The sequence below is a fragment of the Chionomys nivalis genome, chromosome 3 (assembly GCF_950005125.1).
Source record: "Chionomys nivalis chromosome 3, mChiNiv1.1, whole genome shotgun sequence".
Classification (NCBI taxonomy): Eukaryota; Metazoa; Chordata; class Mammalia; order Rodentia; family Cricetidae; genus Chionomys; species Chionomys nivalis.
This window is the reverse complement of record NC_080088.1, coordinates 114,479,401-114,495,021: the sequence shown is the minus strand read 5'-3', so window position 1 is coordinate 114,495,021 and position 15,621 is coordinate 114,479,401. Positions and strand designations below refer to the sequence as shown.

At 40.6% G+C, this 15,621-nt stretch overlaps 1 protein-coding gene across 3 annotated transcripts in view; it reads left to right on the top strand.

Moving 5' to 3' along the window:
• The first annotated feature begins 71 nt into the window (after positions 1–71).
• The window catches only part of Bicdl1 (BICD family like cargo adaptor 1), a 95,301-nt gene continuing 79,751 nt past the window's right edge, over positions 72–15,621 (top strand). Inside the window, exons 1-2 of one of the 3 annotated variants that reach the window (XM_057764086.1) lie at positions 72–595; positions 7,515–7,730. In XM_057764086.1, coding sequence (XP_057620069.1) covers positions 161–595; positions 7,515–7,730 — 651 coding nt within the window. In that variant the 5' untranslated portion in view covers positions 72–160. The remainder of the gene's footprint in view (positions 596–7,514; positions 7,731–15,621) is intronic. The other 2 variants (XM_057764085.1, XR_009056809.1) reach the window with 2 other exon arrangements.

Below are 15,621 nucleotides of genomic sequence, written 5' to 3'. Positions count from 1 at the left end.
GGGCCGCCCGCGCGCGCCGCGCCCAGGGCTCGCGGGGACCCGGGGGGCGCGTGCCGCGGCGCGAGGCGAAGCGCGGGGCGGCGCGGCGGGGCCCCTCCCCCCCTGCAGCCTGGCGCGCGCCGGCCGGGCCGCACCGCTGCGGGCTCGGCGCGCGCGGGCCATGTCCGCCTTCTGCCTGGGCTTGGCCGGCCGAGCTTCAGCACCCGCCGAGCCGGACAGCGCCTGCTGCATGGAGCTGCCCGCTGGGGCCGGGGACGCAGTCGGGAGTCCCGCCGCCGCGGCCGCCGCCGCCCTCGTCTCTTTCCCCGGGGGCCCCGGGGAACTGGAACTGGCCTTAGAGGAGGAGCTGGTGTTGCTGGCGGCCGGGGAGCGGTCGTCCGATCCCGGGGAGCATCTACAGGCGGAGCCGGGGTCTCCGGCTGAGGGGCACGAGCCGCCTCCGTCTACCCAGGATCCCGAGCTGCTGTCGGTGATCCGACAGAAGGAGAAGGATCTAGTGCTGGCGGCCCGGCTAGGCAAGGCACTGCTCGAGAAGAACCAGGACATGAGCCGACAGTACGAGCAGATGCACAAGGAGCTCACCGACAAGCTGGAGGTGAGGACCTTCCGGCGGCATGGGTGGGAAGCCGGGTACCTTCCTATTCCTGGGCAGTTTGCGGAATCACATGCCCTCCCTCCTTTCATGCTTATCCTAGCTCGAAGAAAATCATTGAGAACAGGGGGCAGGATGGATAGTTTTAATGATCATCAGAGCATTCATGGAACCCACCTGACTTTCGCACCCAGCTCAGATGTGGGTCTATGCTGCTGTGGGCCGTTCTATATATGTACTGTACACAGCGTCTAAAATAGAGCTTACAGTATGACTAATTTATACAGCACTGAGGCGATATCTGCACACAGAAATGAGAACATCGAGAAGCATTTAAAATATGCTTCAGGTGCTCAGAGAGGCAGTTAATCTCTAATCAGAGTCTTAGCCTAAAGCTTTCCAGTTTGGGCATTAAGGCCTCTGCATGCCCTTGTCTTAACTTCCTGGCAGAGAGTTGTGGGAAACAAGTGCCCCTAAAGGAGCTTTATATAGCTTTCAAATGCTTGGGGATTAGGGAATATGGTTCCATTGCAGAAATCAGAGAGGCAGGGCTCAGCATGTGATCACTGGGAGTGGATTTAGTTTGGGCTTCAGTAGTTATCTGCATTTTATTAGTTTTCTGTGTCCTGACTCCCAGCACCTAAGAGTTACTTTTAACTACTTTTAAATAGACACTTTTTTTTTCTCCCGGGGCCGGGGTGTGTTGTGGTAAGGACATTTGCTTCAGTTGCATCTCCAGAACTCATGGGGGAAAGAACTGACACTAGCAATTTGTCCTCTGACCTACACACACACCACAACCAATTTTTAGAATACAGTTTTTAAAATGTCAGTAATATTTTTGTTAATGCCATGCAAGAAAACCTTCTAGAACTATGCTTGCTGTTTTTTTATTTCTTTAAATTTTATTCATTTATTTATTGCTCTGAAGCAAAATAGGGTCTTGAATGCAGTTCTGAAGAATGATTACCGTTCTCTAATACAGTATATTTCAAAATAGAACGGAGAGGGGAATCATGTTTGGCAGTGGAAACAAACACCTTTCCTGCCCCTGCGTTTACTATGGTTACCCGTTTTGTCTTCAGCTAGATCTTTTCATTCTGTCTGAACATCGCACAGATGTGACTAGGCCACAAATGAATGCTTGTCAGGTTCCATCTCACTGCTACTGTTTGAACAGTCAGAATGTGACCTGGGAAACACTCCTGTAATAAGACTGTGTGTGTCTGCAGTCCTGTGACCTATCAGAAGTTAAATCAGGAGAGAAAAGGAAACCAGTGAGTGTCCAGTGTTTCAGCCGGCCTGTGAACTAGGCCTGCCAGTTGATGGGCTCTTGAGATAGGTCTGGGAGGTTGTCTGTGAAATCTGGTCCTGGCCTGCCAGAATGCAACAGAATGCTAACTTAGCGGTCTGAATTGTTTCATGTCCACTTGAAGGAGAGGTCTGGAAATAAAAGGGTGTCCTTTCTTCCTAGAGTAATTTCGGTTACGTGACACTGCACAGGAGTGCTACCCCAGAGATTTGTACCTGTGATGTGAATGCCTTCAGTCAGGGACTTAATTGAAGAAACAGGGAGCTTGAAAAGAGCATCCTATCAGTTTGATTAGTGATAGGTTTCATGGTGTAGAGTTGCACAAATCCTGGTTTCCACGTGGAGCTTTGAGTAAAGGAAAAGGATTTCAAAATTCCACAGCAACAAAAAAGATTCTGCTGTAAAGGGATAAATAAGTGACCTTTGACATTTTGTAATTGACTACATGGGCAAGAATAAAATAAAATAGCTTAAATAGCCTAAACTATCATTTAAGATCTTGTCTCTTCTGCAGTTCTGCTTGTGAATACTAGTGTTACACTTTTGAAATTCTGGAGGTTGGTTGCACAGTATTTCCATTATATGCAACACTGCTGACTTGTCCATGGTGAAAGTGGATAAGATAGTAAGTTATATGTCATGTGTACTCTACCACAACTTAAGCATAGATTGAAAATTTAAATTTATTTATACTTCTATATATATTTGAAAATTATCTTTTTTTCTTTAGATAGGGCCTCACTGTGTTGTTACTCTTGTTGGTCTTGAAGTCCTGAATTTAAGAGATTCTCCTGCCTCAGTTCCCAACTAATTGGACTGTAGGCGTACACTGTATCTGACTCTTAAGATTTTTTTTGTGTGTGTACACTTGAAAATATATTCACTAGGGCTGGAGAGATGACTCAGACGTTATGACTGCTGACTGCTCTTCCAGAGGTCCTGAGTTCATTTCCCAGCAACCACATGATGGCTCACAACCATTTATAAAGAGACCTGGCATTCTCTTCTGGCCTGCAGGCATGCATGCATGCAGAACACTGCATACATAACAAATATATATATATATATATATATATATATATACATACATACTTGCTCATTAATGAATATATTTATTTGATGATACTGATGATCGCACCACTAATGTCTGCCCTTGTTAATTCTTCTAGTGCTACAATGGAGAGTGACTAATTTATTTGGATTTGTTTCATTTGATACCTGCAAGTGAATTTTCTCTATAGTGTATTCTTTTTAGATTTATTTCTTTTATTTTTGTGTGTTATGAGTGTTTGTTTGCATGTGTGTGCACTACCTGCATACCGGGTGCCTACAAAGGTCAGTTCTCCTGGAATAGGAGTTACACATGGGCCATTACATGGTAGTTGGGAAGCAAACCCAGGTCCTTTGCAAGAACAGTAAGTGCTCCTAACCTCAGAGCCATCCCTCCAGCACCCCTCCTCCGCTAGTCTATTTTTTGAACATTATTAGAGTTAATAATGTCTGTTTAGACAAAATACTTTCTAAAGTTTATCATAGCAGCTATATTTCTTAATTAAACACATGGGAGTAATAATAATAATCCTTTAAGAAGGGTTTAATATTTTCCAAGAACTGTCAGATATTGACATCAAACACATTTGCTAACAAATTGGTTTGGAGTTTCAGCACGTGAGGGGAGGATATGGTGGCATGTGTTCTGATTCCAGGTACTATGAAGGAAATTGACTTCTGAGTTCACCATGGGCAACACAGTGGGATCCTTTATCCACAAATGAAATAATAATAATAAGTAGCAGTGGTGGTGTTCTCAGGCACCAGTTTATTTTGGTGTCCTCAGAATTGTCACTTTTCTGATTTTTGAACAGGCAAACCATAGTCAAGATCTTCCCTGCCTGCCACTCAGGAGTATATTTCTAGTTTTATATGCCACATCTAGGATTTTATCTGGTTATTACAAACATAAAAGCATTTGGTTTTGTGCAACTGTCTTTTTAAAGGTGTATTAATGGTTTAAAGATTAATGTAGACATTTTATAGCTTACTAGAATATATTTTTCACATGCTTAAAAATCTAATTGAAAGGCCTTTTTATTATTTCTTCTGTACCTGTAATTAACTCTTTTAATTTAAAAACATACATCTAACCAGGTCCTTATTTTTTTCTCTTAGTATGAATTAAAGTACTAGCTTGTGTTTATGTACTTTGCTTACTGAAGACCATATACAGATTCTTTTTTTTCCCCCATATGGCAGAGAGTAGATTATCCATTTCTACAGAAGTAATCTCTTCTCTCTGGTATTTTCTCTCCCCATCCAAGCCTGATTCTCTTAGTTTGGTATTCTTTTTTTTCTTTTCTTTTCTTTTTTTTTTTTAATTGAGGGATGGAGGGAGATAGAAGTGAGTTTCTGAGAGTCACTACTAGACGAGGAGAAGGGCTGGGGATTCTGATGTACGTTCAGTGCTTGCTGCTCAGGAGAACAGAGCTTTTCCCTGGTATTTTTCATAAGCAGTGGCCTGGGCTTAGGAGGATGGTGTCACTTTATTAAGTATCTATTTTATTTAGATTAGTAACACTAATTTTTGTATTGTAGAAGTTGATTGATTTGTTCTTTTTTTTTCTCTTAACGATTGGTTTTGTATTTAGAGAAAAATTGGAACAGTAATACAGTATCCATATACCCCACATCCAGGCTCATCTTGTTACCAACATCTTACACTAACATACACCATAATTAATAAAGTACCCTAAGTCTGTATCAAATGTCTTTTTTCTGTTGCAGGATTCCTTATTACATTAGTTTTTCTGTCTCGTAGCCTCTTCTTAGACTTTTCTTGTTTTGGTGGCCTTGATAATCTTGTTAATTTTCAAAGTACCATATAACCCTGGAAAACAAAAAGAAGCACAGGCAGACAAGACCTCTATATTTATTATTATTATTCTTAGACTTTACTGGTTAATTTTTTTATTTTTGGTTTTTTGTTGACATGTATGTCTGTGTGAGGGTGTCAAATCCCCTAGAGTTGGAGTTACAGACAGTTGTAAGCTGCCACTGTCGGTGCTGGGAATTGAACTGCAGTCCTCTGGAAGAATAGTCAATGCTCTTAACCTCTGAACCATCTCTCCAGCCCATTTACTGGTTAACTTAATGCTTAAATGAAAATACAATTCTAGGAGAAATTTCCTAAAGTAAACCAAAGGCTAAACTCTGTACAAAATTCATCAAGAGTTGAAACACCTGAAATGGGGGTTTGTTTCCTGTTAAAGAAATATAAGGACAGATTAGATTGATCAACACCACCTGTCTCAACTCCACCCTACGAGTTAATTGGATTGTTTCAGTTGCTGGTCGGACTGTTCACTAGCAGCTGTTGGCTAAATATTTTTAAGTCTCTGTTCTTTTAGAACACAAGCCTAATTTATCCGGCCTCTCAGTAACACTGTGGTTACTGAGTTCTTGGTGTTGCCTTCTGCTCAGCCGTTTTCATGTTGGACAAAACTAACAATTACGGTTTTAGAATTGAATTTAGCTTTTATTTCTGCATTCTGTCTTTGTGAAATTTCCAGAGTGACTGAAAAAATCCTCAGTTTGGAAAGTTTCACATTATCAGGATAGAAAAGAGCAAATAGTTTACATACCGGTCCGAGGTAGACATTTCTCCCTTGTTACTCCTTTTCCACATGCTCCAAACTGAAGTATATATTTTGTAAATATAAAGTTACGTGACTTTTCAGTCTGTGTACTTGAGTGACTATAACCAAATGAATGGTCCCCTTAATGTGGTCAGTTTGAAAGTTTTCATGAACACTGCCTTCGCCAGTGTACTCAATTTTTATTTTGGATTGCTGTTTTTATCTTTGTCAAGTTCTCCTGACTGTTCTCAAACATGATAAATTTTCATTTTGGGGGAGTAAATTTGGCTTGTAGAAACATTTGCAAGTCACTCAGTAAAGAGTAAGGTGACAAGATGAAATGGAATAATCTTGTAATTTAGGCCCACTTCAAATTTGACATAATGGGACTGGTTTTCTAACGTGACGGTAAGCTGGCACTTGACGTTTCCAAAAGAAGAATTCCAAAAAAAAAAAAAAAAAAAAAAAAAATTACGTTGAAAGATAAGAACTTCAATTAAGAGTGTCTTTTCCCAGGAAGACTGACCTAGCACTCTGAAGGGAGAGAGTCAAAAATTCATTTTAGGGTGTTGAAAACCTCATTCCAGTCCTGCCTGAATGCTTAGGAAATGGATCAGAGTCGTTATTTTTTGTTTTTGAGATAGGATCTCACACTGTAGCCTGGGCTGAAGTACTTCTGCTTCAGCTTTCCCTGGGCTGGGATTACAGGTATGACCCACTATGCACAGCTTAAGTCAGTGTACTTTGAATAGTTAGCTCACCAAAAGTTAAGTACTGGTACTTTAGTTAGAATGAAGTAAAGATTTGGCTATTGGATGTACTACTTTCTAAACAGGAAAACATATTTGCCTCTGAATCGCTGTTCATCTCATACAGTGAAAAGATACGCTGGTTACCTCGAGCCAGTGGACTCCTTTTTGATCGAATTGTTACTTCAAACCATCTTTAGTTTTCCTGAATACCATTTGTTACACACAGTTTATTTTTACTATTGTCCTCCACTGACATGAAAACCCATAAAGACAAAGACTGTGTCTTGTCTATCACCAATGTCTCTAAGTAAGTTTCTGTGCCTCAGCAACCACTCAAGAACGAATGGATGAGCCAAAAATAAACATTAATAATAATGCTTACTAATAATGCATGATTTAAAATAGGTCTGGCAGGGCGGCAGAGATGGTTCACTGTCTTCTTTTCCTGGACTTGGTTCCCAGCACCTATATGACAGCTTATAACCATCTGTAGGTTCAGTTCCAGGGAATTCAACATCCTCTTTTCACCTCCAGCACCGGACACACGCACATAAAATAAATCTAACACTGAACTTGCCTTAGTGCTTTTGAAATATAGTAGTATATTATATATACAGTAGCAAATATCTACTAACTTTGATTTGAAACACTAAGTACATCAAGTAACTTAAACACAAATCTGCTCTCCCATTTTCTGTTACTGACCATGAACTAATCACTTTGCTGCTTTTGACCTAATGTTAAGCATAAACGATGATTCTAAGCTGGACAGTGGTAACGCACACTTTTAATCCCAGCACTCAGGAGGCAGAGACAGGCGGACTCTGTGAGTTTGAGGCCAGCTTGGTCTACAGATCGGGTTCCAGGACAGGCCCCAAAGCTACAGAGAAACACTGTCTCAAGGGAAAAAAAAAAAAAAAAAGATGGCTCCAAGAGAGATCTCCTTTAAAAAATAACAAGTGTTTTGGTTGTTGGGCTAATTTTTAGTTGTTTAAATATATAGTTTAATCAAAAGATGACTTGTTAAATTCCAGATATGAGTTTCCAAGTCTAGAGCCTCATGCTCAGGGAGAAGAAACAAAACATTAAGTGTTTCCAGTAGGAATGATGTTTTCTTTGTGAGACCAACTCCTTCCTTGTTCTAGAAGAGAATACTTCTGTAGCTGTGACTTGGACAACATGCCCTGTGTGCTTATTCACACACACACACCCCTTTTTTGCCCCAGCACTTAGAACAAGAGAAACATGAACTGAGAAGACGGTTTGAGAATCGGGAAGGGGAGTGGGAAGGACGAGTGTCAGAGCTGGAGACCGATGTGAAGCAGCTGCAGGACGAGCTGGAACGGCAGCAGGTCCACCTGCGGGAAGCAGACCGAGAAAAAACCCGGGCCGTCCAGGAGCTGTCAGAACAGAACCAGAGGTTATTGGATCAACTCAGCAGGGTGAGTCACAAGAATTTAATTGTAAAATATTCAAAGTGGTAACCAATTTCCTGTACTGGTAGGATATATGTGAAGAAACCATTCTGACCCCCATGGAACTTGTTGGAGTGGATTTTTTCCTTCTGTGAGATAGATTTGGGAACTGAACTCTGGCCTTTGAGTATGGAGCCCAGGTGCTGTCAACAAGTATAACAAAGGAGTCAGGAACCAAGAGCAAGGCCCATGATTAAACCATCTGTGAGACTTAGTATCCTGGGCATCTTCTCACTTCTAAAATAAAGGTGCTACATATGTCTGGTGTTTTTTAGCGCTCTAAAGATCTGTGATCCTTTACCTAGGGAAAGTCCATCATCAATTGTAAAGTTGTTAATTCATTAGTTCAATACCTAGAGGTGCTGTCTTTAACTGAACAGCTTGGGAAAATGAACATACATGATGAAAGGAGTGTCTAAATTTAAGTTTTGTTTTATCTCTACATCAAGTAAGAGTTCTTACACATTTATAGATAGGATAGTGTCAGAAGTTAACTAAGGTCAAGACTAATTGCAAAGAAGATGATTGAGACTTAAATGAGTAGAAATCTAATTTAAATACAGTACATTCCTTTTAAATTTACAGAGTGGTCTATAAGACCTGAGTTTACTATTGAAATTCAATTCTTCTTATATGTTAAAAGAAAAACCAGCAGTTTTTTAGAAAAAATGTGTCCTCTTGTCCCATCCCTAATCACTGCTGCTCTTGAGGTCCCTGTGCCTTCTGTGTGGTCGTGGAGAAAGGCTGGAGGCAGCTGTGGTGAGTTTCCAAGGTTTGCACTGAGGTGATAGTTGACAGTATGTGATGGTGTCTGCTGATTACATCACAGTTGCTTGCTTTCCTTTGGGATGGTGAAACTTCCCACCTTCTAAAGAAGTGTGAACTAAATGCTATTAGTGGGGGGAGAGGAAAAAGAGAAAGAGATAATAAATGGTAACTTGGAAAGCAGCAACTCACAGAGAGATTTCAGCACATCTGTGAAAAATGAGGACATGGTTGTGTGCAGAGCAGCTTCCCTGATTTCATGGAGAGAATCTCTAACCATTGGATTGGCTGGGAAGCCAGAGTAGCATAGTCCAGAAGTCATTCACGGGGCTGCTCCACACCAGCATTCCCGAATCCGTTCTGAAACCCTTTTTAGTAGCTGGAAAGGGATCTCTAGCCTTGTTCATTCATTATTCATGAAAGATTAACCAGAGAAGTTTGCTTTATTCAAAACCATTTAATATTATTCTGAACAAGTGTTTCCAGTGAAACTTACAGAATGAATGCCACAAAACAAAGCAGTCAAAGGGAAGTTAAATTTCTTGGGCCAAGTTCATGTGGCAAATGCAGATTCACCCATGATCTGGTGAAAGACAGGCGAGCATGAGGGGGGAAGTTAGAAAACAGATGCTGACAAGGGATTGACTCTGCTTATTAACTGGATGGGCTTGTTCGTGCCTCGGTTTCCTTAACTTTAAAATGAGTTAAAAATTTGTGCTGCAGACAATTACTGTTGAAAGGAAAATGGAAAAATGTGGGTTGTGGATAGCTCAGTGGTAAGAGTGCTTGCCAAGCTCGCCAGAGAGGCTGTATGTTTACTTTATAGCACAGCGATTTTCAGCCCGCAGTTCACAGCCCCTTTGGGGTTGAATGGCCCTTTACAGACGTCACCTGACATCATCAGAAAACTCAGTTCATAACAGTAGCAAATTTACAGTTATAAAATAGCAACAAAAACAATGTTATGGTTGGGGGTCACCACAACATGAGAAACTGTATTATAGGGGCTAATCGTTAGGAAGGTCGAGAACCACTGCTACAAGGGGAAGGGGAGAAATGCGATGTGTTTGTGTTGACCAGCATATGGAGGTGCAGATTGTTTCTAAAGTGGCGTCTTTAGAGCCGGCCTGTTGTCTGACTTCACTGTAGAAAATCCTGATGAAGTACTTTCAGATATTTCTGGATAGCTCTAGATTCTTGTTATCCTCTCTGGCCTTGAACATAGGCCCTAGTGGTTTTGTGGCTTCCTCGCCCTCTTTCTCCTTGTAAGCAGGACAAGTCCCTGAGGTTTCCATCAGAGCAAGTTTAGATTTCATTTTATTATTGTTTTATTAACTGGGTATTCAGGAGCCAGAGGAACTAAGTACTTTGAAGGGAATCAGAATCCTCATAGGAAAAAATAGCAGCCAGCAGCAGTGGTAGAAAAGGCCATGCTTTTTTTTTTTCAATGTATGTAATGAGGTTCATTTGTTTGTTTTCCTGAGGCAGGGTTTCTCTGTGTAGCCCTAGCTGTACTGGAATTCTCTCTATAGATCAAGCTGGCCTGGAACTCAGAGGTCTGTCTGCCTGCCTCTGCCTCCCCAGTGCAGGGACTAAAAGACATGCACCACCGGGTCTCTTTATAACCATGTAATATATACTGTCAAAAATAGTCCAATACTTCTATAATACATTTTTTCAAAGTATTTTTACATGTATTTGTTTGACTGCCATGGTCTCCAAAGTTGTTCTTTTCTTTTTTTCTTTTTTTTTTCCTTTTTTTATTATTATTATTACAAATTTTCACCTCCTCCCCTTCTCCAATTTCCCTCCCCCTCCCTCTCCAGTTAAAAGAGCAGTCAGGGTTTCCTGCCCTGTGGGAAGTCCAAGGTCCCCCCCCCCCATCCATCCAGGTCTAGGAAGTTGAGGATCCAAACAGACTAGGTTCCCACAAAGCCAGTACATGGAGTAGAATCAAAACCCAGTGCCTTTGTCCTTGACTTCTCAGTCAGGCCTCCATGTCAGCCACATTCAGAGAGTCCCGTTTGATCATATGCTCCATCAGTCCCAGTCCAGCTGGCCTTGGTGAGTTCCCATTAGATCGGCCCCACTGTCACAGTGGATGGGCACACCCCTCGCGGCCCTGACTTCCTTGCTCATGTTCTCTCTCCTTCTGCTCCTCATTTGGACCTTGGGAGCTCAGTCCAGTGCTCCAATGTGGGTTTCTGTCTCTATCTCCAACCATCACCAGATGAAGGTTCTATGGTGATATGCAAGATATTCATCAGTGTGGCTATAGTATAGGGCCAGTTCAGGCGCCCTCTCCTCAGCTGCTCAAGGAACAAGCTGGGGACATCTCCTTAGACACCTGGGAACCCCTCTAGAGTCCAGTCTCATGCCAACCCTCAAATGGCTCCCTTAATTAAGATATATACTTCCTGCTCCCATATCCACTCCTCCTCCATCCCAACGGTCCCATTCCCCCAAGTTCTCCCCATCCTCCCCTTCTTACTTCTCTCTCCCCATCCCCCCTTACCCCCGTCCCACCCCCACCCCCAAACTCTCAATTTTTGCCTGGAAATTTTGTATACTTCCAATATCCAAGAGGATAACTACATGGGTTTTTTTGGGGGGGGGTACACCTTCCTATTTAGGTTCTCTAGGATCATGAATTATAGTCTCAATGTCCTTTGTTTATGGCTAGAATCCACTAATGAGTGAGTACATACCATATTCATCTTTTTGGGTCTGGATTACCTCACTCAGGATAGTGTTCTCTATTTTCATCCATTCCAAAGTTGTTCTTAACAGTAAACCAAACGGGCTGGTTCGATGGCTCAGAGGTTAAGAGCACTGGCTCCTCTTTCAGAGGATCTGGGTTCAGTTCCCAGCACCCACATGGCAGATCACAACTGTCTGTAACTCCAGTCCCAGGGAATCTGACACCTTTATACCAACTCACATGAAATAAAGTTAAATAAAATTATTTTAAAAAAGCAATAAACCAAACAGCTATATTGAGATGTAATTCATGCCCCATAAATGGTATCCTTTAAAGATGTGCAATTAGGTAGTTGTTACTGCATTTACCGAGTTATGCAACCATCACTACTGTCTATTTAGAGAACATTTTACCTTCCCAAAAGAAGTGTTATAGCCATTAGCAGTAACTTTTACTATAATTTTAAACCCCCATATCTCAACCCCTGGCAACTTTTAATCTACCTTGATCCCCGTGCTTTTCCTTGTTTTAGACTTTTCATGGCAGTGAAATCCTACCGTACAAAAGTAGCCTTTTGTGTGTGGCTTTTTTAACTTAGTGTTTACCAAATTCATCTATGACTTCACCCATGTTGTGATTGGGAACTATCCCATTGTTATATGCAACAGTTTATCTGTTCACTAGCTGATGGACATTGCTGTTTCTATTCTTTGGTTGATATGAATAACCAAACATGAACATTCATAGACACGTTTTGTGTGTCCACAGATCTTTTTAGCTAAAATGGAATGCTGTGAGTATATATATCCCATGAGCTTCTGGATCTCATTATGATGAGAAAAGGAAATGATATTGCTCTCATTCTACATCTAGGAAAACTTCAGGGAAGAAAGACACGTGATTTGATTAAGTTTCTTTCAATTTAGGACTAACTAGATTTTCTATACCCTCCATTCCAGACTTCTAAGGCAGCAATAAAGATCATAGGGCTTTGAAGCCAGACAGCCATGGGGCCAAACACCAACTCTGGCATTTACTAGCTGGTTGAATGTAGGAAAATGTTTTTGTTGTTGTTGTTGTATTTTGTTTTTTTGAGGCAGGGTTTCTCTGTAGCTTTGGAGCTTCCCTGGAACTAGCTCTTGTAGACCAGGCTGGCCTCGAACTCACAGAGATCCGCCTGCCTCTACCTCCCAAGTGCTGGGATTAAAGGTGTGTGCCACTACTTCCTGGCTGTAGAAAAGTTGTTTTACCTTTAGTGACTTCTTTTATATACTAGAAACAACTATATTATTATTAACCAGGTCATGTTATAATGAATAAGTAATAAGTTCATGTAAGGTTCAAACCACAGCAAGTTTCTGGTGTATAAGTTTGATAAGTGGTAACCATTATGATTGTCATGTTCTCATTATGTAGATTGGATTTCTGCATCTGGTCAAATTTCATATCTTAATAGTGGAAGAATTAAAAACAGTAAAAAAAAGATACACAAGTGAAAAAAATAGTGGAAGAAAATGAAGTCTAAAAGTAAAAGTTGTATATTATAAGTTTATAATAGTTTTTCATTTTAGTCCATAACTGATCTGGTGAGGGTTGTTTTTCTTGAAACGCAAGGGTTTCCCTCTATAACTCAGGCTAGTTTTGATCTTGAGATCTTCCCTCTTCAACCTCTCATGAGCTGGGATTCTAAGCATGCTCCATCATGATCTGTTTTGTTTTGTTTTGTTTAAAAAAAAACATTTAAAATTAAAAGTAGAGTTGGAACTGGTTGTATTTTATTCCTTGATACCCTGTATCTATTGGGTATCATTTCATATGCTGAATTTATCTTCTCCAATTTCTAGTCATTTGGATAAAGTGTTCTCTCCTAGCTCCTAAGAGTCTATCCTTATCTTTTTTTTTTTTTTTTTTTTTTTTTTTTAAAAAATCAGGCTGACATGTTTGAGAAAAGTGTGGATTCACTTTCTGTTTTAAAAACTAACACTACAGGGCTGAAGAGATGGCTCAGCGGTTAAGAGCTCAGCCTGCTATTCCAGAGGTCCTGAGTTCAATTCCCAGCAACCACATGGTGGCTCACAACCATCTGTAATGAGGTCTGGGGCCCTCTTCTGGCCTGCAGACATACACACAGATAGAACATTGCATACATAACAAATAAATAAATATTTTTTTAAAAAAGGAACACCACAATAGGGCTTAATATAGTGGTTCTTAATCTGTGGGTTGATGACCCTTTCACAGGGTCACCTAAGACCATTGGAAGACACAGCTGTTTACATTACAATTCATAACAGTAGCAGAATTAATTATGAGGTAGCAGCGAACATAATTGTATGGTTGGGGGTCACCACTACATGTATTAAAGGTTGAGAACCACTGTTTAATAGGACCTGGAAGGTACTCTCATTCCGTCAACAGCAGGAAGACAGTGGGGCTTGCCTTCCAGGAGCTCTTGGCTTGGGTTAATATCTTAAAATGTTAAAGTGGGGATTGTTGGGAGTCCTGACACATAATGTCCAGTTCCTAGAGCTTCTCTTCCAGATAGCAACGGCAAAGGCATGACTCTGCTCTTTTGATGAGTCCTAAGATGATTGGTCACTGACTTAACTTACCATATCTGGACACTGCTGAGGCACCGTGGTATGTTCACAAAGCCCACTTACCAGCTGAAAACCAAAACAGCCTTATTCCTAATGACCATGAGAACAGTCATAGCAGGCTCCCGTTAAGCCTTTTCAGTCTTCAAAAGCAGTTGGAGTAAGATATTATTTTCAAAACATCTCAGTTGTGTTAGTTAGAAACTTCAGTCAGAGGTAAAATAAGTTATTTTCACATTTTATATCAATAAAACACAGCTCACTATTTGAAACACGAGGAACAAACTTGAGCACCTATTGACCAAACAATGGAGAAACCAATTGATTCCTTCTAGAGATGAGATTTAAAATTGCTTAAGGGATTCTAAGCTTTTCCTTCCTCAAAATGCACAGCTCTAGAGTTTGGAGAAACTGATTAGGTCATCATTTTGTACATTTGCCTATAATTTTATACATGACACATTAATTACATCATTCCCTTTCTTTTTCTCATGTGTACTATCAATCTTATGGTTGGTTCTAGACCCATTTTACTTACGGGCTTACCCAGTACTTCAGTTCTCTATAGGACTGAATTATATGATGTTAGTGACTCTTTTTTTTATTTGTTTTTTTGTTTTGTTTTGTTTTGTTTTTTGTTTTATTTTTCAAGACAGGGTTTCTCTGTAGCTTTTGGAACCTGTCATGGAACTAGCTCTTTTAGACCAGGCTGGCCTCAAACTCACAGAGATCAGCTTGCCTCTCCCTCCTGAGTGCTGGGATTCAAGGTGTGTGCCACCCACCGCCTGGCATTTTTTTTAAAAATTATTTATTTATTATTACACAGTGTTCGGTCTGCATGCCAGAAGAGGGAGCCAGATCAAATTACAGATGGTTGTGAGCCACCATGTGATTGCTGGGAATTGAACTCAGGACCTCTGGAAGAGCAGCCAGTGCTCTTAACCTCTGAGCCATCTCTCCAGCCCCGTTAGTGACTCTTTGGATGGAATTATGATGTAGATTTTTGCTTTGTCTATTTAAAAACTTAAAAAAATATTACAAGGATACAGAAAACTGCAGAGAAAAATATAAATCCAGCATTAAAACAATTGTAACATTTTGAAGCCAGATGTGGCACGTCCCTTTAACACTTGGAAGAATAAAAGCTTAGAAGGCTGAGACCAGTCTTGGGTTATATAGCAAAACCTTCTTTCTCACCATCAGCCCGCCCAAATCTTAACACTGTTCTATTTAGTTGAGGTTTATTTATGAGTAGGTGTGCATCTGTTTATTTTGCAGTTCTGGGGATAGAACCCAGGGCCTCTTGTATACTGTGCTTATTTTATTTTTATTTATTTATTTATTTTATTTATTTATTTTTTTGGTTTTTCGAGACAGGGTTTCTCTGGTTTTGGAGCCTATCCTGGAACTAGCTCTTGTAGACCAGGCTGGTCTTGAACTCACAGAGATCCACTTGCCTCTGCCTCCCAACTGCTGGGATTAAAGGCCTGCGCCACCACTGCCCGGCCCTGTGCTTATTTTAAATACGAAGAAAACATTTTTATTTGTGTATCAAATAAGTTTTTTTAAAAAGTTAAGATTATTTTACATTTATAGCTCTCACTGCTGTCTACATTTTTAGAATTGGCTTTCTCATTCATACTTTTTGTACTTATACATACATAGATGTTTATAAATTCATGTTATGTGTACATATGTCATTACATGTCTGTATATGCATCCATTAACTGTATAATTTTCTATATTTTAGATATTTGACAAATGGAAATATAATGTAAAATGATTTGCAACTCCT